The 22,818-nt window shown below is 39.8% G+C and overlaps 2 protein-coding genes across 8 annotated transcripts in view; one reads left to right on the top strand and one right to left on the bottom strand.

Annotated features, from left to right (window-relative positions):
- Nucleotides 1-2,834, top strand: part of SKIC3 (SKI3 subunit of superkiller complex) — a 77,997-nt gene extending 75,163 nt beyond the window's left edge. For all 7 annotated transcript variants that reach the window (XM_032798698.2, XM_032798697.2, XM_032798703.1 and 4 more), the window contains 2 exons: nt 407-530; nt 1,923-2,834. In XM_032798698.2, coding sequence (XP_032654589.2) covers nt 407-530; nt 1,923-2,000 — 202 coding nt within the window. In that variant the 3' untranslated portion in view covers nt 2,001-2,834. The remainder of the gene's footprint in view (nt 1-406; nt 531-1,922) is intronic.
- A 1,874-nt stretch (nt 2,835-4,708) lies between these two features.
- Nucleotides 4,709-22,818, bottom strand: part of FAM81B (family with sequence similarity 81 member B) — a 54,860-nt gene continuing 36,750 nt past the window's right edge. Inside the window, exons 5-8 of the mRNA XM_032798678.2 lie at nt 20,273-20,379; nt 15,624-15,759; nt 10,150-10,342; nt 4,709-7,230 (exon numbers count right to left, since the gene is read on the bottom strand). Of these exons, the coding sequence (XP_032654569.1) occupies nt 7,097-7,230; nt 10,150-10,342; nt 15,624-15,759; nt 20,273-20,379 (570 nt within the window). The 3' untranslated portion in view covers nt 4,709-7,096. The remainder of the gene's footprint in view (nt 7,231-10,149; nt 10,343-15,623; nt 15,760-20,272; nt 20,380-22,818) is intronic.

Raw genomic sequence — 22,818 nt, 5'->3', positions numbered from 1 at the left:
ATTCCACTAGTGTTGAAATAATTGTTTGGGTTACTACTTGTACCAGAAGAGTTTACATTTCCAGGTGTACTTATAGAGGATTGTTCTCAGGGTAGTTATTATTCCAAGTGGAAGTAAACATAACTATGAATCATTATGTACGTTCTGGACATTGAGAGGCAGTGCTGAACCCATAATTGGGAGAAGGGAAGAAAAATTGGTGATATTGCTGTCAACTGTTGTCATCGACTGCAAGACACGTGATTGCTCATACGAATTTTAGCTAAGAGGACAATTTGGTTTAATCACTACAGTTAAAATAATTCTGACTCTTGCTAGATAGCTCTAGTTATACAAAACAAGAAAATTGTTAAATGCAACAAATTTCTAGAGATTCCTCGGTATTACATTTTATTTTTGTTCCTAGGGAGACTCGTCGAATGTTGGAAAGAGTGGTGTATCAGCCTGGATATCCAGAAACCATAGTATCAGTTGCACGCTGGTATCTCCTAAGACATTTATATGCCAAAGATGATTATGAATTAATAGATGTAAGAGTCAGTCTATATCTGTACAGATATATGCAAATACCAGTCATGTTGACTAGCTTTCTATGCTAGTCCCCATTTATAGAAATATTTATGGGGTATGTTATGGAATCCTTCCAGGATTTGGGAAGCATAAGCATAATATAATTCTGGCTTTGTGTGGAGTCAGTGCTTCAGATCAGAGCTGCACCACGACTGTCAGGCAGTCAGCATAACTAATTGTGACTTACACTGGATGCTGGCCATTTGTGCACTTCCATCTTGTTTAAGACTGAGCTCATACAGTAAAAAAATTGAGGTTTTTTTTAATCTGATAATTTATTTAAATACTTTTTAGACTGTCAGTCCCAACACAGATGCAGACATAGGTCAAAACAGAATGGGGGGGTGGGTGGGAGGGAGAGATTTGTTTTAATTACTATTGAATGTTGCTTAAAAAAAAAGTGTAAAGAGTAAACATATGCATGCCTCCAGCACATCCAAAATAGCACTTGAACTGCTCTCTCTAAACCTTCAGATTTTGACTGTAACATCAGAAGCAAGACATTTCCTAACTGTGAATTTTAAGGGAATGGTGTTGAAAGTTCTTGTTCCAAAATGTATTAAAATTTTAGATCACATCTAGGGCAAAATTCTTCTGAGTTCCCTGCTTAGACATGCATTATGGGACACATGATAAAAAAGAATTGGCAATACAGAGTTGTTCTCAACATGATTCTGGTGTGGATTCATTGTACTCCATTCTGAGCAATCATTACTTGCGAGAGACTGACAGAGAGCTCAAAGAAGAGTCATAAAATGTCTAGTGTATGGCTCAGGAGGGATTTCCTTAAAGAAAAGTTTAGTTTAATGTAGAGTTTGGCTAAGTGACCACAGGGAGTGAGGAAGTGCCAAGCAGAACCTATGAACATCTGTAAGAACGCTAAGCTGGAGAGCTCTTCTTGAATAGTACAAAGGCCTCAAGTAGGAGTCTAGAATTCAATTCAGAGTGGGAAATCCTAAACTGTCAGGAAAAACCTCCTGACAGTGTTGTATTAGTAGGCTGGGAGAGAGCCCCATCACATGGATCATATACAAAAGTTAGACCTACCAAACACCCATAAGGGTCCTGCAGGGAGCAACCCTGCATTGACAGGCCAAATGACCTAACTGGTCTCTTCTATCTTCAGTATCTTCCCTCTTGTCAGTGAATCACTTAGTTGGAAGATTGACCTCAGCCCCAAGCAACAAATGATGTCTTGCATTGCAGTGGTTGCAACTTAGTTTTTAAGGCGTTAAGCAAACTATTGCCTAACACTGAAATATCCCATTTATTTCTGGATTTTTGGGTTGCTTGGGTTTTTAGGAGATATTCAAATATTTTGGTATCACAAATAATTTTTTTTTCCCTCACAGGCCCTTGTAGCGAATGCCAAAGCTAATGGAGATACTAGATCTCTGGAACTAGACAAGAAATTATCAGCATCTGCCTAGCATGGACTTCTTTCAGTGGGCAACCAGAAGGAAAAAAAGGAAATTCATGAAACCCAATTCACACCACCTGGCAGAAAATCTGTTTTTTTTTTTTAAGTGAAAATCATTTTTTTGTTAGACAAAAGCAGATTACTTTAAAAGAAATATTTTTTTACGATGGACACTGCCATCAACCTGTTTTTCCTTTACTTAAAACTCAAGTTCATTTAACTTGTATTTTTCCTCACTGATACATTTATGTTGTGCTGCTGCGATGGAGAATCTTTTTTTTATTTTTTTATTTTTTTTTTGCCTGTTGGAGATTACAGCAGATGTCCCTGCTCCTCACATGGACATTACTTATCATTTTGCACTTGCAGTGGTGCAAAGCAAGATAAGTTTCTACTTTTTGAAATAAAGCCTTAAGTTGTCAAAGTAGTATGCAAATTCATATTTTTTAAGTTATTCCCAACTGCTGTAACTTTCAGAAATCTAAGCTTTCTATAACGTTCATTTATATTACAGTTGTGACTCAAATACATTTGCAACTCTACATGCAGTGGTGGGAAGCAAAAAAAATATTTAACACTGCAACTGATGAGGTTGCAGACAGGAGGAACCAAATTTCTACAACATACTCTGGTCAAGGGAAATATAAATAAGTAAAACTGAGAGTTTGCACAATGATCCGATCCATGGTTATAATTATAAATGTGTATGGCAATTTGTATTTATGATTTTTTGGTAACCCTACTCTTGATTGCTTATTTGGATTAATCATGATAACAATTCTTGAGACATGATGCAATTCTGCCCTGTACTTCCATGTAGTTAAAATAAAACGCAATGAATCTAGTCTGAGTGTTTTGTTGCAAACAATTAGGAACTTACTGTATGCAGCACGTATATTTAACTGTGTGCTAATTTTCAAGTTTGAACAGGTTAGCTGGCCTCTTGCTCTTAACTTACTCAAGGGAGGAATGGCAAGGGTCTTCTGCTATTACCTTCTCCCACACACCGCCATGTAAGACATTTTCCTTAAGGCGATTGGTCAGATAGTTAATGTGAACTGAATGTAGCTCTTGAGGGGGAGGAGGAGGGATGGAAGAGTAATTGCTTCTCTCTCTAGGGTCTCACTCTCCCTTTGCAGTCTTTGGTTCTTGGCTCAGACTCCACAGGGACTGACTGGGGATCTGACTCTTAAACTTTCTTGCATACATCAAGTAGTGTTATACTGTCACTAGCTACCATCCTGTTTCTGCCCACTCATTTGAAGTTTAAAAAACAAACCCACGCTGTGAATTCCATCCCTTTATAGTTCATATGAGTTGTCATTTTAGCAATAATCTTGTAGGATGATCTCATCACCGTATACATCAGTAGATCTAAGATTTTAATCATTACTCTGACTAGGGCATTGTGGCCTAGTGGGCTCCTTCCATTCCTCCATTTTTTCTCTCCCAGAAGCCTTCTGTATGCCACCCGTATTTTCAGGGGCTCTCGCCATTGCCCTTTCCCCTGTGCCAGGGTCTCTGTGTGCCCTCGTGACATGGTCCTCCATTCTCCCCATCAGTGTTTGTCCCCCCCATACGGGGGGCTCTGGTCATCCCTATTTCCCCCACAGCCCACACACCATTCTTATTTTGTCTTTATCCAACTTTCTTTCAGCATCATCACTTTCAAACTGTTTTGGGAGCAGGTACTGTTATGCAGGAATATGTTTAAAGGCTGCCCTCAACTGGTTTTTTGATCTATAGATCATTCTAGAGGTGGTTGGAGCTGCTGGCTTTGCTAACCAGATGCCTCAGAGGCTCTGCCTTTCCCTTCCTTTCAGTTTTATCACATTACAGGCAAACATACAGAGAAATGCTTCTGAGTTGAATGTTAGACCTTCCTTCACATAGCCAGTAAATCTAAAGACCATGTGTATTCTAATGTCGGGATCGGGGAATAAGAGAATGTATGTCTCCAGTCTAGTACCAGAGAGGTAGCTGTGTTAGTCTGAATCTGTAAAAAGAAACAAAGAGTCCTGTGGCACCTTAATGACTGACAGATGTATTGGAGCATGAGCTTTTGTGGGTGAATACCCACTTCATCAGACACATCATTGTCTGATGAAGTGGGTATTCACCCACGAAAGCTTATTTATTTGACTTAAATATGAATTAGCTGCTGGAAGAGGGCCTCATCCTCCCTGGCTGAACTAACCTCATTATCTCTAGCCTGATTCTCGCTTGCATATTTATACCTGCCTCTGGAAATTTTCACTACATGCATCCGACGAAGTGGGTATTCACCCACACAAGCTCATGCTCCTATATGTCTGTCAGTCTATAACGTGCCACAGGACTCTTTGCTGCTTTTACAAATGAAGGCAAGCAGAACCCTCATTTTACAGATGGGGAAACAGCCATAGTGATGAAGTGACTTGGTGTGAATGAAAAAAAACAGGTCTACTCATTCCTAGGCATCTAGTGGTGCATACTTTAAACCAGAAATAGGGTGAAATCCTGGCCCTGGTGATGTCAAAGACAAAACTCCCGTTGACTTCAATGGAGCCAGGATATCATCCATGATACTTAAACTCCCTCATACATACAAAATAAAATCAGTTCATGAGAATTTTTTTTTTTAAAGTCTGTATATGCCATCTCTGTGACTCTCCTTTTCAGAAGTGGTAAGCATACCACCCCTTTCACCAAATAGGATTTTCTTATTCAAAAATTGTTTCACACAAAATTAAATCACAAAACATGACCAGCACACTGATCTAATGTATTTTGGTATTCTGTATAGTTTAAATGAAAGCAAAGCATCTGTGAGGGAAAGGAACAGCCTTATAACCAATAAAAGCAGTTTTGATTGTCAAGAAACAATAGTAACAAATAACTCCACTTGTCCTGCAAATGGGGTTACGTTTATCTGACACTCCAGAATACTTTGAGCTGACTATAGCTCTGGAATCTATCTTTTGGTTTAATGCCATGTAAAAATAATATTTTAGCCCAAACTATTTCTTTTTTTAAAAGCATAAGGCCCAGTCCTACATTTTTATTGGATGTGAACTTCCAAGATTGGGCCTTGAATTCTGTTACCTGCCTTGCCATCTGGCCAGACTAATATGCCTTCCACAAAGCCAACCAATGCGGAAGAGCTGTGAACAGCCAGGAACCTTTGGCAGGATGCGAAGATGAGTATAAATTTGATCATGAAGAAAATGTGACTAGAAGGTTGTGATCATGTCTTTTTGCACGACGACTGCCCAATCAACAATAGCAATACTGAAGCTCCTATAGCACGTTTATTTCACATGAGATTTTAATTCTAAATTATGTCTCAAACTTGTAGTGTAACAATGCAAATCAATACTTTGGACAAGATTACACCTGCCTTCATAGTGGAGTACAAAGGAGCAGTCTGCACACCTGCAGCCATGGTCTTCCCCCTGTGTCAGGTTTAGGCTCTGTGTAGGATGCTCTGGATCCATCCAAACATCTGTGACATAATGTGCTACTTTGGAATAAATTCCTCAGTGGCCCTATATTTTGCCATAACTTCATGGCTGATATAAGTAACATTATGGCACCTAGTAGTGTCACCTTCATAGGCAGGGAATAACATAAGGCCTATAGGATGAGTTCAGAAGACAGCTGGGTAAGGGTCTGTAGAAGTATATTAGGATTCCAGGTGGCACTATACATTTTCTGCTATTCACCGAAAATGTGTGACACAGAGAGTGATGTGATGGTAAAGGGTTGCCAAGATGGGAGCAGCGAACAATGTTAAGTGCATACACCTGTCTCATAAGAGTGCTACGTGCAAGGCACAACATGAGTCAAACTTACCAAAACTCAAACACAGAAGGAATGCATTTGACATTGGGCACTATCTTTGTTTTTACACCATTTCCTGTTGTGATTCTAGTTTTTTGCATATACCATAGAAAAGGAAGGTTTCCTTGCAGCAAGAAAAGTATATTTGTTACTGAATTGGATTCTCCTGTTATCTGTACTGAGCCCCTTCATCAACCATGCCGTTAAAGAGGCTACGCCGGGCCCCTGCCTGAGAAACTTTTCCATGTGTGCTGTCCTAGACAAACATGGAAAACCAGAGCCACTAGGATTATCTGAGTTCTGTCCCATTTGATTTGCTGGAAAGAAGCTCAGAGACAATGAATTTATCAGTTGTGGGACAGAATATCTACCACAATTGCACTGTAGTCATTCTCCCTCCCCTCCCCGGCAAACCCTGGCAAAACTGTCTCTGATGTCAGTGGGACTGGAATTTAGTGTGTACTGGTGCCTTAGAATCCTGGATCCTGAATTACCAGGGAAACTTATTTCAGGGTTATTTCTTTTTTTAAAGTTGAAGCAGATAAAAATGTATTTAAGATTTTATTTCACCCACTTTAATAATCAAGAACCTAGGTATAACCATCACCTTTTTCCATGAACCAGAAAAGCAGCTTGGAAATAGATACCATATTTCTTTTAATGCAAAAATTATCATTATCTTGCCTTTGATCTATCACTTGCACCAGTTTCCTTAGCTGCATAGAATGACTCAACTTCTCTTTTTCTCCAACCCAAGTTACATTGCAGTAAATGTTCTGCTATATTCTAGAAAGACTGAGGTGAGGATTGCTATTCTTCCTTCAATTAGCATTTAATATTAATAGGCTTAATGTATGTGCATAGAGCAGTATTGGGAGAATTTACTAGGTCTAATTTTGATTTTAATTGCACCAGTGTAAATCCAGCATATTTCCCACCAGAAGTGGGCTTGTTATGCTTAAGAATTTCAGGGAGTTACATGGACAGGTGGATCCTAAAAATCCCCAAAAAGAGGTAATTTTTTGTGAAATATCCTTTTCAAATTTGTCAGTCCTTAATATTTATTTTCTTGCCCCACTGACCTTGCTTCAACATATTAAAACAAGACAAAATCACCAAAACTGATTTTCTTTAGTGTTGCATTCGATTATGAAGGCTCTACTATAAAATATGATTTAAGGATAGCAGTAACATGCTATGGAGACATAAGATTTTTCTTTGTTTCAGTCTTTAAATCAACAGTCCTGTTAGGTTGAGAGAACAACTGCAAATGCTGGAAAAGCTTCAATCTTCCTGAAGTTCAGATACCTTGCATCGTATTTTTTTAATGTCTTTCTGGAATTTCTTTTTTTCTAGTTTCAGTTTTGTCGTCTGTATTTGTTGGAGTGAGTTGAGAGCTTCATGAATGGATTGAAATCCTGGTGTAAAAATAGGTATATTTAGTTAAATGATGGTCAAAGGCTTTTATGCAACCCTGCAGTAATTAGCTACTATTTAATCTAAAACCCATTAAAGCCATTCTAACTGTCTAATCTGTTTTATTGCATGTCATGGAGATGCTTTAGCATTTTAAATGATAACCTCCTTGTTATTGGAAACATGTCTTCCTGTGTACTGGGCAGCCTCAAACATACTGGCAGTGCTCCCAAATTATAGCAATAGTACCAGAACTTGCATCACATTTATTGGGTGTGAAAACTGAATTCTGTGTCATGTCGAAAAACTTAACAAAAATGAAGTCCTGCTTGTTATTGAAGTTACCTTTCTCCAGCTGTCCAGTTTCACTGTTCAAAGCATGACTAATACACTGTTTATCCAGTAATTAATTTGTAACTCTATTATCATTACTTCTGGACCCATGAAATCACATTTACATACCCCTGGGAGCATTGCTACTGCAAGTGACAGCATGTCAGGAGATCCCTGCACTTGCACAGCCCCCCCCCCCCCCCGAAGTCAAGGGAGCTGGTGCCTCTGCAGCAGTCATCCCACATGCTATCAATTGCAGATGTATAACCTAATCGGATAGTTTTAGCCAGCAACACTGTAAAGTAGGCATAGCCTTTCTCAGGATTCACTGTCAGGCAGCTTCAAAACCCTTTCCCTCTTTCTAAAGTCTTTTGGGGTTGTGGTAAGTCTTGGGGGAGTAGAAGTTTGTCAGCTGTTTCCCTTTCAGCTCCTTCCCTTCTGGTTGCCACCCCTTCTTGTGACCAACTTAGAGTGACCAGATAGCAAGTGTGCGAAATCGGGATGGGGATGGGGGGGTTGGGTGCAATAGGAGCCTATATAAGAAAAAGCCCCGAGTATTGGGACTGTCCCCATAAAATCAGACCATCTAGTCACTCTAGACCAGCTTTCCTTTTTAAGCTTGCTTTCTCCAACTTGCACAGAAGGCTGTGCAGCCATATCTGTTTTAGAAGGATTGAGCCCAGAGGAGCTTGTTAGCCTTCTTCTGATTGGGATAGGGGTGTGCTCCATCACAGACAGGGTTGCTTTAGGGCTGGTATCTGACTCAGACAAATCATCATGTGTTAATAGATGGCAATGTCAGACAGTGAATATAGTTCAGGCTGGGATACATACAATTATTTCATTTTAAGAACTGGATGCTAAACTTTTAGCTTTGGTGTGTCCCCTGCAGGTAGTGGAGTTCATGCCAAGAAATCCAACACTGAGAACAATTCTGAAGGAGATCTAGTCTTGGAAGTAGTCACTACTTTAGAATACACTATATAGTATCACTAAGAATAAAAAGATAGATAGTTTTTACGGAAATCATACATGCATTTCTGAGACAGGAAAAGGGGGAGCTCAGATACTACTGTTACGAGGGCCTTATATGTACCTAAGTAAATATATAAAGAAAGAGGTTAGAGTTGATAGGTTCCATCATTTCTGAAATAGATGAACTTTCAAGCATACCAGTTTTTTTAAAAATCAACAATGTTTAATTGTAATGTGGCTAACCAGAGACTGGAAGGTTTTGAATAGTTAGAAGATTTATCCATCCCTGTTTGCAAATTACAGGATTTCTCAAATTGCAAACTAACTGATATTTGCCCAAGTTGTCGGAACAGATGTTTGATTTTCTTGCTAATTAACATCTTAACCATAGTTTCCAGCTAACTGTCCTCTTAAAAATAAAGTGTCTACATGGCAATATGTCAAACTGTCACTTTCTTTTTTGTTTTGAAACTGTTGTTTAATAGGGAGTTCATTTGATCAATGCAACTCTTTAGATATGATTTAAGCAAGTAATTGCAGAGTATTTAAAGTTATAAAAAATCCAAACAGATCTCTCTCATATTTCAGACATTTCCAAGATATCTCAGCTTATACACTGTATAAACACCAACAGCAGCTATTGGGACAGCATAAAAATTACAAAGAAAGTGCTCTTTCTTCTTGCATTTCTCCATACCCATTCTCCTTCTTGCTCTTCTTATTTCTTGTGGTCCCCACCAGATAGATAGGAAAAAAAGTGTTACTGGGGAAGTGTTTACAGAAAAGCTGGGTTGGGGCATTTTGATCTGAACATGGCTGGATTAGGGTTTAGCCTGATTATCTCTGACACAAAGTTCAGCAACCAAGGACTTGCTGCTAAGAATGCTCATCCTCCAGTATTTGCATTTTTAAATTCAGGAATTTTCTAATTGCATCATCCTTCTAGATCCTGTCTTGCCACGTTGTGGATGGTAGCGTGGTCTTTAAGACAGCCAAGTCCAAATCTGTGGTGTTCTTGGTAGAACACGACTACGTTAGAATTTGGTCTGCAAGTACGCTGTTGGATGTCACTAGCATTCATCATAGAACACAATCAACAGGAATGTGTGTGTCTGCCTGTTTAATCTAATTATCAGTGTACAGATTTGTATTGTGCCACTCTTTGTAGCAAGTTGAAACTTCAGAAGGACTTTGTTCTCTGCTACCTTAGGTGAAAATATACACAGCTACACATCATCAAGCAAAGATCTCAGTAACAAGGTTCTTGTGCAAATGGAAAGGCTGCAACCTCTTGATTAGCTGATGGTGGAAGAAAGGATTCTCACCATTAGATGCAGTCCCTAAGGCTGAGTTTGGAAACCAGGTTCAGGTCTCAGGATACAAGCTACTAAAGGAAAGTCACCATGGGAAAAGGAAACTGGAGTACTGGATTGTGGTGGATAATATAATGTCTGTCAGCAGTGACAGGCAGTGAGGAAAAACTATTTGAAATATAGTTATATGGGACTGAGGAAGAAAGGCATGTTTTGATATTGTTCCCATTTGACTAGGAAGCACTTTCTAAGAAAGCATGTTACAATCTTGTACAAATATAACAAATAAACCCTTCTTACCTGATCTATATTCATTCTGGATTTCCTCCAGCTCATTCCAGATCTGTCTTTCAAATCTAGTAATTCTTGTATGCAGTTTATTTTCATATTTTTTCACCTGGCTCAGCACCATTTCATATTGCTGTGGTTTATTGGTACTCTCTAGCTTTAGCGAGAGGTGCACGTTTTCTTCCAGTTTCTTTTCTGCTGCTTCCTTTTAAATAGATATCATGTGAATGTCACATAAATACCAAAGTCAATAAGGCTAGGTCTACACTTACGGCAGTCTATAGAGTATATACACTGCACACCCACCAAACATGAGTATAAATAGCGGTGTAGACTGTGAGGCATTCTATTAACTAAATAAATGCTGCTGGAGCCTTATACCCTTGCAGGATGTCCTCCAACTCTCCCCATCACCTCCCTCCCCAAAATTCAGGGGGTGAGACAGTGTGGAATGGAGGCTGGTGCAGGGCATTTTTAAGAAAATAGTGATTTAGTCCATGTTTCACCGTGGAATAAATTATTAGAAACTAATTCACACTCCAGTGAAGCTTTCCGTTAATGTGCTTTTCTTACACAAACCTTCCTAGCAAATCCAGAGACCAGTGCCCAGCATGAATAGCCAGGCTAGAGCTGAAGTAGATGTACAATTAGGGGCTGGAGAGAAATCCTTTCCCATATATAAGCTTACTGGCAGCAATAACCTTTGAAGGCTTTGAAACCTTTGAAGCGAGGGGTTTTGTGGCTGCCTTCTGCCACCTCCCCCTTGCTCTGCACACTGCAGTACAGGGAGTCTTTGTAGCTCAGAGCTCTGTGTCACACTATAGTCAGCACCCCCTGGTCTTACACAGCAGAAGGGCATGTTTCTGCTGCCAGGGGACCCTGCAAGGCTGAAGAGGCAGTGGCAGGATTTGCCTCTAAATTAAAATGTTTACAGACATAGCAGTGTTGTTGAACCCTAACTAGAGTTTAGTGTATTGGTTTAAATAATCTCTTTGCATGTACAAATATTGAAATTATATACAGGGGGCTGATGAAGTGAGTCATCTCCCAGAATAATCTACGGCTGTTGTGCACTCATTAAATAGCTCCATCCTATAGCATGTAAACTTCGAGCCTAATCTGTGCTCAAGTTCATACAGCTTCTGTATGTCACATGAGTGAAGAGTAAGCAATTGTATCCTCTCTGTTTTAAAATGTGTGGCGCCTGGACAACAGGATGTAACGGTTGGCTTTGCAGTTATGGCCTGATCCTGATTGGTATCAAGTACCCCCACAAAGATACACTCTGAAATTTAGTGAGTAACTTTGAACGCTCCATCCTCCCATACACACTGCTGTTGAGGTTCTGCTTTGAAGATTCCTCTAAGTCCGACCCAGACAACTGCATTTCCAGCTCTGTTTTCATGAAGCAGCAGTAATAACCAGTGGACAGTTTGGCTACTCCAAAGTAAGTGTATGTAAATATGCTCTGCTTTATTTCTTCTAGTCAAAAAATAGTGCTGCAAGCTCAGCTAATGCTAACACTGTATGTTTTGGCACAACTTTCATACAGTCTCTCTTTACAGAGAAAATAGCACTGCATATAGTGTCTTGTCTGCAAAACACCCATGAAAAACCTAGTATCAGAGGCAGCAAAAAATACGTCAAAGCTGCTGTGTTTTATAGGGCTGGAAATATTTTCAGTGTCTTCTCTATTGCACACCCAAGCTCATACCTGCTGCTGAGAATCATAACGTATTTGATATTGAACCCTGCAGCAGGATGTAGTGTATTTTATCAAAAGGCCAAAAAAGCTTTCCAGGTTTTAAAAGAACTAATTAAAATGTATTACTCAAGTATCAATTCCCAATTGTTCCTATTAGGGCTGTTGCTTAGTTGCAGTTAACTCTCATGATTAACTAAAAAAATTAATTGCAATTAAAAAATGGATCATGATTAATCGTAGTTTTAATTGCACTGTTAACAACAGAATACCAATTGAAATTTATTCGATATTTTGGATGTTTTTCTACATTTTCAAATATACTTATTTCAATTACAACATGGAATACAAGTGTACAGTGCTCACTTTATTATTTTTATTACAAATATTTGCACTGTAAAAGTGATAATGAAAAGAATAGTATTTTTCAATTCACCTCCAAGTATTGTAGTGCAATTTCTTTATTGTGAAAGTACAACTTACAAAATGTCAATTTATTTTTTGGTTACATAACTGCACTCAAAACAATGCAAACGGTTAGCGCCTACAAGTCCACTGAGTCTTACTTCTTGTTCAGCCAATTGCTAAGACAAACATGTTTTGTTTACATTTACGGGAGATAATGCTGCCCTCTTCTTATTTACAATGTCACCTGAAAGTGAGAACAGACATTCACATGGCACTTTTGTAGCCAGCACTGCAAGATGTTTACATGCCAGATATGCTAAACATTCATATGCTCCTTTATATTTTGGCCACCATTCCAGAGGACATGCTTCCATGCTCATTAAAAATATAATGCATTAAACAAACTTATGACTGAACTCCTTCGGGGAGAACTGTATGTCTTCTGCTTTTTTTTACGTGAATTCTGTCCTCTATTTCATGTTATAGCAGTCTCGGATGATGACCCAGCATGTTGTTCATTTTAAGAACATTTTCACTGCAGATTTGACAAAATACAAAGAAAGTTTCTAAGATTTCTAAAGACAGCTGCAGCACTTGACCCAAGGTTTAAGAATCTGAAGTGCCTTCCAAAATCTGAGAGGGACGAGACGTGGAACATGCTTTCAGTAGTCTTAAAAGAGCAACACTCCAATGCAGAAACTATAGAACCCTAACCACCAAGAAAGAAAATCAACCTTCTGCTAGTAGCATCTGACTCAGAGGACGAAAATGAACATGCATCGCTCTGCACTGCTCTGGATCATTATCAAGCAGAACCTGTCATCAGCATGGACATGTCCTCTGGAATGATGGTTAAAGCATGAAGGGACATATGAATCTTTAGCACATCTGGCACATAAATATCTTGCAACTCCGGCTACAACAATGCCATGTGAATGCTTGTTCTCACTTTCAGGTGACATTGTAAACAAGAAGTGGAAAGAATTATCTCCTGCAAATTGTAACCAAACTTATTTGTCTGAGTGGCTGAACAAGTAATAAGTCTGAGTGGACTTGTAGGCTCTAAAGTTTTACATTTTTTTTTCTGAGTGCAGTTATTTTTTGTACATAATTCTACATTTGTAAGTTCAAATTTCATGATAGAGATTACGCTACAGTACTTGTATTAAGTGAATTGAAACATTTTTACAGTGCAAATATTAATAAAAATATAAAGTCAGCACTGTACAGTTTGTATTGTGTTGTAATTGAAGTCAATATGTTTGAAAATGTGGAAAACATCCAAAATATTTATATAAATAGTATTCTTTTATTGTTTAACAGTGCAATTAATCACACGATTAATCGTGATACATTTTTTTAATTGCTTGACAGCCCTTATTCCTATGAAATTTTACATTTGGTAAGATGTAGGTTCTGAACTGAAACATGTTTATGAAATTCTGTATAAACAAATTTTGTGCATCCTATAAATCATCTATGTGATTTTAAATATGCACTAGAGATCTTTGAGACTTGTGTTTGTAAGAACCAAAGGAAGAATTTTGCTAAATATATTGCATTCTCTCCAGAACTATTCTTGGGATGCAAAGAGAGAATCCTTAATGCAGCTGGAAGGATGTTATGCTAGAAGTTTGATTCATCAGTCTAACAAAATAAACCTTCATTTCCTGACCCTGAGAACAGGGATTTTTCTGAAGCTAAGCACTTATACTTAAGAATGCTTCAGTGCCTTACACAATCAAAGTGGCTCTAGACCTTTGGTGCCTGAGCTCAAAGTAAAAGTGTATAAATTCAGGATGTGGATTTTGGTACTCTGAACTGTGGGGAGTTTATCATTGCAGGAGAGTACTGGTATGGTTGGGTGAACTATGTCTCAGTCCATGCTGAGGGTGCACAGAATCCAGAGTTAAAGGAATAGCTAAATAAAATGTACTGCATTTGTTCTCAGGTGAATATTCCAGTTCATAGAAGGACATTGTCTATTGTATATCTTAGTAGTAATTTTGAATGTACTGACCCCAAATATTAAGCAAAATGAAAAATTGATTTATTGAGCACTGCATTACCAGGGCTTCTACTATCACTCCTGCAAGCCTTCTCTTATCTGCATTTGTTCTCTCTCTTTGCTCATCGTTCATAGTCTCCTCAGTCTGCACCCCTTTCTCTCCCTTTCAGTTTCTCACTCCTTTCATCCTCCCTGCATTCTTCAGTTTTATTTACTGTGTTTCCTCCCCCTTGCCTCTTGTCTTCTGGGGGCTCTGCTGAAAGGGTGATTTCAGGAAAAATATTTTTCTAGACTTCAGGTGGAAGAATTTGTTTGTTTTACCAAACCATTTTGAAGTTTTAAACACCAAAGTTCTTCAGCTATTTCTAAGATGATAGGGAGGAAGGAATGTGTTCATTTTTCTAAAATGCGGTGCTCACTGAAGGAGCAAGTATGAGATAGCTGGAGTCCTCCGTTTATTCATAGCACAGGTTCAGCATGGATGGAAACAGCATGAGCTTCTCCATTCTGCTCCAGCCATGCGTCTCAGCTCTGGCTGCCAGGTACCACTTGTGTAGAATGCCCTTGGCCATTTGGTCCTTAGTTTCTCTGATGAGAATGTCTGAGGATGCCAAACGTTGTGGTGGTTTTTGTGATGTGGACAAATGTCCAATGGAAAATAGACTTAAACCACCAAGCACACAGACCATTAAGCAGTCATCAGAAGGTAGTTTTTGGTCAGTACCACATAAGAACATAACATAAGAACAGTTGTACTGGGTCAGACCAAAGGTCCATCTAGCCCAGTATCCTGTCTACTGAAAGTGGCCAATGCCAGTTCCCCCTGAAGGAGTGAACCTAACAGATAATGATCAAGTGATCTCTCTCCTGTCATCCATCTCCCCCCTCTGACAAACAGAGGCTAGCGACACCATTCCTTACCCATCCTGGCTAATAGCCATTAATGGGCTTAACCTCCATGAATTTATCCAGTTCTCTTTTAAACGCTGTTATAGTCTTATCCTTCACAACCTCCTCAGGCAAGGAGTTCCACAAGCTGACTGTGCGCTGTGTGAAGAACTTCTTCCCCTTATTTGTTTCAAACTGCTGTCCATTAATTTCATCTGGTACCACTGTGAGCTGGATTTGAATTGACACCAGAGAGACAAAATATTTTATATTGCATTACCTGTCCTTTTCCATTCTTCGGTCATTTTACTGACAGAGTTGTGCTCCTGGGGCTTAAGGGTTTAGCAGTTTGTTTTGGATTTTTTTTTTTTGGCTTTGCATCTTGGAATCAAAAATCTTTGGGGTTTCTCTTGTAATTAGTCATGGGAGGTCTAGAAATCTATACTGATTTTATCAGTCTGTGATTATAAAACATCTTACCAGTCTCTCCTTTACTGCATTAAGAAATTGATTTGTATTGTAGGCTTGCTCTTGTTCAGATCGCCTCAGCTGGGTTTCTGTCCACTTTCGTTGGTCCTGAATTTGATCCCGGAGGTCATTTAAAAGACTATTCACCCTAATATTAAGAAGGATTAATCTTTTAGTAATAAACCTGAGTTTTAGTCAATGTTATGTGAAATTTTAGTCACTTGAGTAAATTGTTTTTAACATGTCCGGCTGGCTTAGTTCTGATGCACGCTGTCATCTGGGGGAGAAGATTGGAGAAGTGAATATGCATAATAGTTTATTTTCCCATTCCAATCAAATTTACTCTTGAAATGGATTGGTTCCATGCATTTCTGGTCGTACCAGGGATCCAACAGGACCACTACAGTATGAGGCTGAGCATACCCTATATTGTTCGCACCAGGAAGAGCAACAAAGTCAGCGCTGAGCTGGAAATGGAAACGGAAACATGAAAAGACAGAATAGAAGCTTGAGAGAGTACAAGGAGACCAGTTTGCCTTGGGGGCAGATGGAAATCTGGAAGTCTCCCTAAAGACACAGAATAAAGTCCAGAAAGCAGACAAAGGAGGGGGGTCTTGCACAAAGAGAACAGTCTTACATTGTAGAGTGATCAAAATATAGGATCCTGGGAATAGAGAGCAGGCCCAGGGTGGGATTGAGGCTCACAACAGCTCAGAAATCAGAGCTGTGAACAGTGTCTAGGTAGAGGGGGCTGTGTGATTTAGACTGTTCTCTTTATGCTGCAACATGAGATGTAATGTACATTGTGAGACATATTACAGAGATGATTTTAGGACCAAGTTTCAGTTATAAATGTAAATTTCCAAGCTTTTGTGGGTGATCTGAACTTAAAGTGTTAGAAAATATTATTGTCTATGCTAATTTTGACATATTTGTTCTCCTGTAAACATTAGAATTCCAGGCAAGCCAGCTGGGCATCTTTGTGCCTCAGTCAAAATATAAAACAGAAGCTTATAACTAAGCATTCCTGAAAGGCACATTTACTTGTAATTCTAATAAAGTACAAATATCATCCTAAAAAAAATTAAGCATTTTTTTTTAAACACAATGCTACAGATACAGTATTATTAATCCTATGGTAGAAATAATGGTAACAGATTTCTGAAAATAAGAACAGAGCTATAGTAAATGACTTGCTATACATGGATTTGACAGCAGTTCTTGCCTATAGCTCACACCTTATCAAGAACTATATAAAATAATGCATTGGGTCATTTTTCATTATTGCTAAACAAACAAAAAGCAATTGCAAGAGATTGTTCTGAAAGTTCAAGAATGAAAATTTGAGCAATTTTTATTTATATCTTTTGTAATCAACATGGATTTCTCTAGCATCATGGCTATGGACTCACTATCTGGAAAAAAGAGCCCCTCATTTATCAAGAAAAACATAACAGTCCTGTATTACAAGTATTTTAACAAGGGGCTCTAACAAGCACTTTTCCCCATAGTCAGTGATAAATATCAGGGATGAATATTCTTGCAGAAAGGAGTGGTGAGGGACCAGAGAATCAGTTCATTCGTTTCTTCTGCCAACTTATTGCTCTTAAGTTTCCTCATAATCCTGCAGTCTTGCCTACTTATAGCTATTCAAAACACTGCTGCAAATATCATTTTCCTGGCTCATTGTTTCATCGCAACATCTCTTTGCATCCCTCCACTGGTTCCCCTTTCTTAACACAAACTATTTTTCTCTGCTTTAAGGCCCGTCATGGTCTACTCCTGCCTTACCCATCATCTTTTATATTACTATTGAGACACCCACTCCTGCCTCCACTATACCAGTCTTCATCATCCGTTTGTTACGTTTTCAAAAAGCATCTTCACATTTCCTCTTTTGCCATCCCTCCCGCATAAAAGACCCCTGTAAACAATACTAAGCCACCTCATTGGCCTCCTCCAAAGCCCCCCTCTGCATGATGCCTATAAAAAAACACTTCAACAATGCTTGGGTAGCTGGCATGCTGTGACCATTTCTGCTCATACTTATCAATTTCACTAGTCTAACTATTTCTTTGTGCTTCCCCACTGTCTGTTGTATCCACCTGTTATCTCTTGTTTTACTGTTAGCTCTTTGAGTGAGAGACTGTATTTTCATTGCGTTGTATAGTACCTAGCATATCATTGGGGTCCCTAGGTACCACTGAAATGCAAATTGTAATCAGAGAGGTAAGCAACAGCACTTGGCAAACAAATTTATATTAAGTGCATTTCCTGGAAATGTTTATACTTGCACCTGAAACAATACACTGAGTGTACTGATATCATACAGATAGTAGAGCACAGTGGTCAACCTGAGTAATTTAAAAGGAGTCAGGAGGGGACATATAATTGGTATTACTGAAAAGTGAGGAGGTGAGTCACTTGTCTGGAATGCTAAAGCTCATATTTAGGAAAGAGTGGGCAGAAAAGGGTGGAGGAGAATGGCATTCTATGTTAAAGATACCATTACATGCTTTAGAATTATTGACAATTCAGAAGGGCAGGATCTGTTATATGTACAGATCAATGTGCTTACTGATAAATCACAAGATGGGGAATTTGCCTGTACAAGTTATGAATTCTGGTTGAGCATATGAAGTTGTTCTTATGAAATTACTGTATTTTTGAATACCTCTAAGTGCATCTGTCTCCCACCCTTGCTGACATGGGCTGTGTCACATCCTTCCCTAACCAGGTACAAAGGTGTTAGAAATTGCTAGCTGCCTGTTCAGGTGGAAGCATCTTGAGACAATAGGTTAGCTCAAGCCTTGCAGAACCTGTCTTATCCTATCTCTCTGCAGGGGGCTGGTGAAGGAGAGAGAGGAAAAAATTCCCAGACAGGACAAAGAGAAAGAGATTTTGAAAAGGACATGTGGGGGGGGGGGGGATTCTCAGAGTCACACAGGAAGCTTTGAGCAAGACCAAGGAGAAGAAATGGGTGTGCTTTTTTAGTGGGTTGAGGGGGCAACTTATCTGTGGGACCAACCAAGATCAAAACAAGCTGGCCTGCAGAGTGAGCAAATGAGAGAGATGCACTAAGGTTCAGATAAGTCATGCCACTGCAGGGGAAGGGTCTTGGGTTTCCCAGAGGACCTTGGCCCCAGCACAAACAATGGTCCAGGGTGGTGAAGAAACTGAGCGAGGTGTTGGGGGCAGGGAGAGTGTAGGGTTTATTTTTTGTCTAGATCTGTAAATTTCTCATGATACTAAGAGCAAATGTATTTTAGACTTCTGTGCAAAGTGTCTGTGTATACATCTCTCACATATCCCTTGAAGAGGTAAACTGTAAACTTAGCGGGTGTGTTTAAGTTATGGGGGAACTAGAGGTGTCACCATTGGTAACAGGGATTAGGCCAGAGGCTGCTCAAAACAATCTGCCCTTCTAGCCAAAACTTCAGTGTGTGACTCCCCCACCTCCTAGAAAAGGCACGTTGGACATTTTTGGTGGGGAGCATGGGGAGCCTTCCAGTGATTGTAGTAGAAGTGGGGGAGCCAACTCCCAGGATGCAGTGTCACTCACTCAGGTTTGGCCCGGTGTTCCTCCATCATGATATTGGAAGGGGCCAGCTGGGTAAAATATGAGTGAGTGGCATTGTGACCTGGTGCACGGGGTTGCAGTAGTGTTCAGGTTTGGCCTGGCTGCCATGACACCCTAGGCAGCTGCCTAGTTTCCCTGTAGCTAGAGCAGACACTGGGCTGGGCAGCTCGACAGTGGGACTGCAGGGTCTCAGTTCTCAGGCTGTTAAGCAAGGGATCCTCACTGCGAGCGTGAGCCTAGACACCTCAAGCTGGGGCAGTGCCTGGGCTCTGTTCAGAGTCTGGAGGGATTCAGCATTTGGATCCCCTCAAAACAGTCTAGTGAGTATTCAGGAGGGGGAGCTCATCTGGAGCTGTGGCAGGGCTAGTGGGTGAGGTTCTGTTACCACTGAACCACACAAACGCCGGGTGAACAGCTCTTTAAATATCTTTTTATAAAATGTAGAAAGAAAAATGTGTGATAATGTTTCTAACACAAAGTATTGTAACCAAGGTGGGGGTAATTGTAAAATAGACCTCATTCTGATCGATAAATATGAATTGGTCACTCCACTAAAAATTCATGGTTGCCTAGGTGCAAGTGATCATGACCAGCATATATTTCCTGATGCTCTGGCATAGCTACACTGCCTGCCAGACCTAAAGTTCCACCTATTCCTCATCCTTCCTGCCTACCTGCTTCCCTTCCCATGGCGTGGGTGGCATGGGTAGCCAGTGCAGGGTATGAGAGCAGTACCTTGATTCCCTGTATGCTCCTACGCTGCTGCACTAGCCAGGCTTCAAGTCAGCCATAAATGTTATGGTAAATTGAACAGAAGTATCCAAAGCCTTTCTTTAAGTATGGTAAGCTTCATTGGCTTTTGTATTTGTTGTTTCTTCTGGGGTGGCATTTAGTGTCTCTTCAGTTTAAGGATTAGTTGTAAAATGAATGTTCTTCAATTCGATATTTTTAAATTATGACTATTGTGTATGTCTTGCCTCAGCATTTTTGAATGTATATAAATCAATTGGTTTGTTTTGCTGTTTCATGCCAGACTAAAGCATTCAGAGTGCATTAATATAATTAACTTTCCATCACCTACTTGAAATCCAGAAGTTGCAATTCATGGTGTTGATCCCCCTGGACTGTCCTTAAATGAGAGCTTTGCTCAGAGTTGGAAGTCTCAAGCTTGTCCAATAACCGCATTACCTGATGAGAATTCAACAGAGAACATTTTCATGAGCCAAACTATTAGCACTTACATTAACTACACATTATTGCTACAGGAGCTGGGAAATCAGCCCGAACTTAAGGTGGGTGTGCAATGGAAAGTGCTTTTTCCAGAAATAATTTCACTGAATGCTAAAGGCTAGCAGTCAAACTTCTGGCTGTATACCCTGTTCTCTTTGAACCTGATTCTGCAAGATCTGACCACCATTTAACTCCCATTGATGTCAGTGGGGACTGAGCCCTTTATAAGGTAAAATTCTTATATACGGCCACTTATCTTAGCTCCCAAGTCTATTTACAACCCATGATGATTCACTGGAAGCATTCTTTGTAGCATTCCAAATACTTGGTGCTAAATGATGGTTTTATGTACAGAATCCAGGTCTACCTAAACTGGGAGCCCAAATCTGAGAAAATTTGGAATACCAAGAGATTGGTTATGTTCAGTACACTTGGCAGATGAATTTAATTAGGCCCTAATGTAAAGGCTTTTTTGAAGTTCATGCAAGACTTTAATCATATGCTAAAAGTCATTTACTAGGAAATTATTATCCATTTGGCAATTAGAAAACTGTATATGGCAAATGTAATCCTAAACTATACAGGGCCCAATTCTGCCACTATTATTTACTGTTAGTACCTTAATCCATAGGAGTAGTCTCACTGAAATCCACGGGACTACTTAAGGTGAGTAAAGATGGGGCAAATCACACCCACAGTGTTTACATTGTTCTCTGAACAGAACAGCAGCCATTCTGGGTCAGACCAGTGGTCCATCTAGCCCAGTATCCTGTCTTCTGACAGCAGTCAATGCCAGAGGGAATGAACAGAACAAGTAATCATCAAGTGACCCATACCCTGTCACCTATTCCCACCTTCTGGAAAACAAAGGCTTGGGACACTTCAGAGCACAGTTTCACATCCCTGTCCAGGCTGGCCAATAGCCATTGATGGATTTATCCTCCATGAACTTATCTAGTTCTTTTTTGAACACTGTTATAGTCTTGGCCTTCACGACCTCCCCTGGCAGAGGGTTCCACAGATTGTGTGTTGTGTGAAGAAATGCTTCCTTTTGTTTGTTTTAAGCCTTCTGCCTATTAATTTCATTTGATGGCCCTAGTTCTTGTGTTATGAGAGGGAGTAAATAACAGTTACTTATTTACTTTTTCCACACCAGTAATGATTTCATGGACCTCTATCATGTACCCCTTAGTTGTCTCTTTTCCATGCTAAAGAGTCCCAAAGTCTTATTAATTTCTCTTCATATGGAAGCTTTTCCATATCCCTAATAATTTTTGTTGCCCTTTTCTGAACCTTTTCCAATATATCTTTTTTGAGATGGGGCAACCACATGTGCACACAGTATTCAAGATGTGGGCATACCATGGATTTATATAGAGGCAATATGATATTTTCTGTCTTCTTATTGGTCCCTTTCTCAATGATTCCCAACATTATTAACTTTTTTGACTGCCGCTGCACATTAAGTGGATGTTTTCAGAGAACTATCCATAATAATTCGAAGATCTCTTTCTTGTGTGGTAACAGCTAATTAAGACCCCATCATTGCATATGTCTAGTTGGGATTATGTTTTCCAATGTGCATTACTTTGCATTTATCAACATCAAATTTCATCTGCCACTTTGTTGCCCAGTGACCCAGTTTTGTGAGATCCCCCTAACTCTTCACAGTCTGCTTTGGACTTACCTATTGTGACAAATGGAAAGTGTTGGTATGGTGGATCCCAGGCTTTTCTTGGCAGGGGGCTAAGACACCACCCCTTTCCCCTGCTCTTGGGGGACCAAGGACCTCACTTGGCTCAGGAAGGTAATAGAGGAGGGAAGCAGGGGAGGAGGGGGTCTGAGTTTGCTCCTCACTCTGAGCCCGAGCCCCTCTCAACCCCTGCAGCTTTCTTACCCTCTTCCCCCATGGGTAGGGTTACCCTCAGTCCTTTATGCTGGGACAGGATCTCCCTTCCTTCTCTTTTTCAAGTCTTAGCAACACACCCTACAAACTCCAGGTCTCTCTCCTTCTTCACACACCCTGACTGCCTGAAGCAGGGGATTTATTAGGTTGCTGATGGGGCCTTAATTGACTACAGGTGCTCCAATTAACCTGTAGCAACTCTCTCTAGTCTACACGGAACCATACCTTAATTAGCCTAGGGCTAATATATCTCCCCTCTTCCACTCTCTCACTGCTTCCTGACCCTGCTGTATCATAGTATCTTGAGTAGTTTTGTATTATCTGCAAATTTTGCCCCTTGCTGTTTATGCCTTTTTCCAGATCATTTATGAATATGTTGAACAGTATTTTCCCCAGTACAGACCCCTGGGAGACACCACCATTTACTTTGCTCCATTCTGAATAGTGACCATTTATTCCTACCCTTTGTTTCCTATCTTTTAAGTACTGAT

This window comes from Chelonoidis abingdonii, chromosome 6 (assembly GCF_003597395.2).
Source record: "Chelonoidis abingdonii isolate Lonesome George chromosome 6, CheloAbing_2.0, whole genome shotgun sequence".
Taxonomy (NCBI): Eukaryota; Metazoa; Chordata; order Testudines; family Testudinidae; genus Chelonoidis; species Chelonoidis abingdonii.
This window is presented reverse-complemented; position numbering and strand designations above follow the sequence as displayed.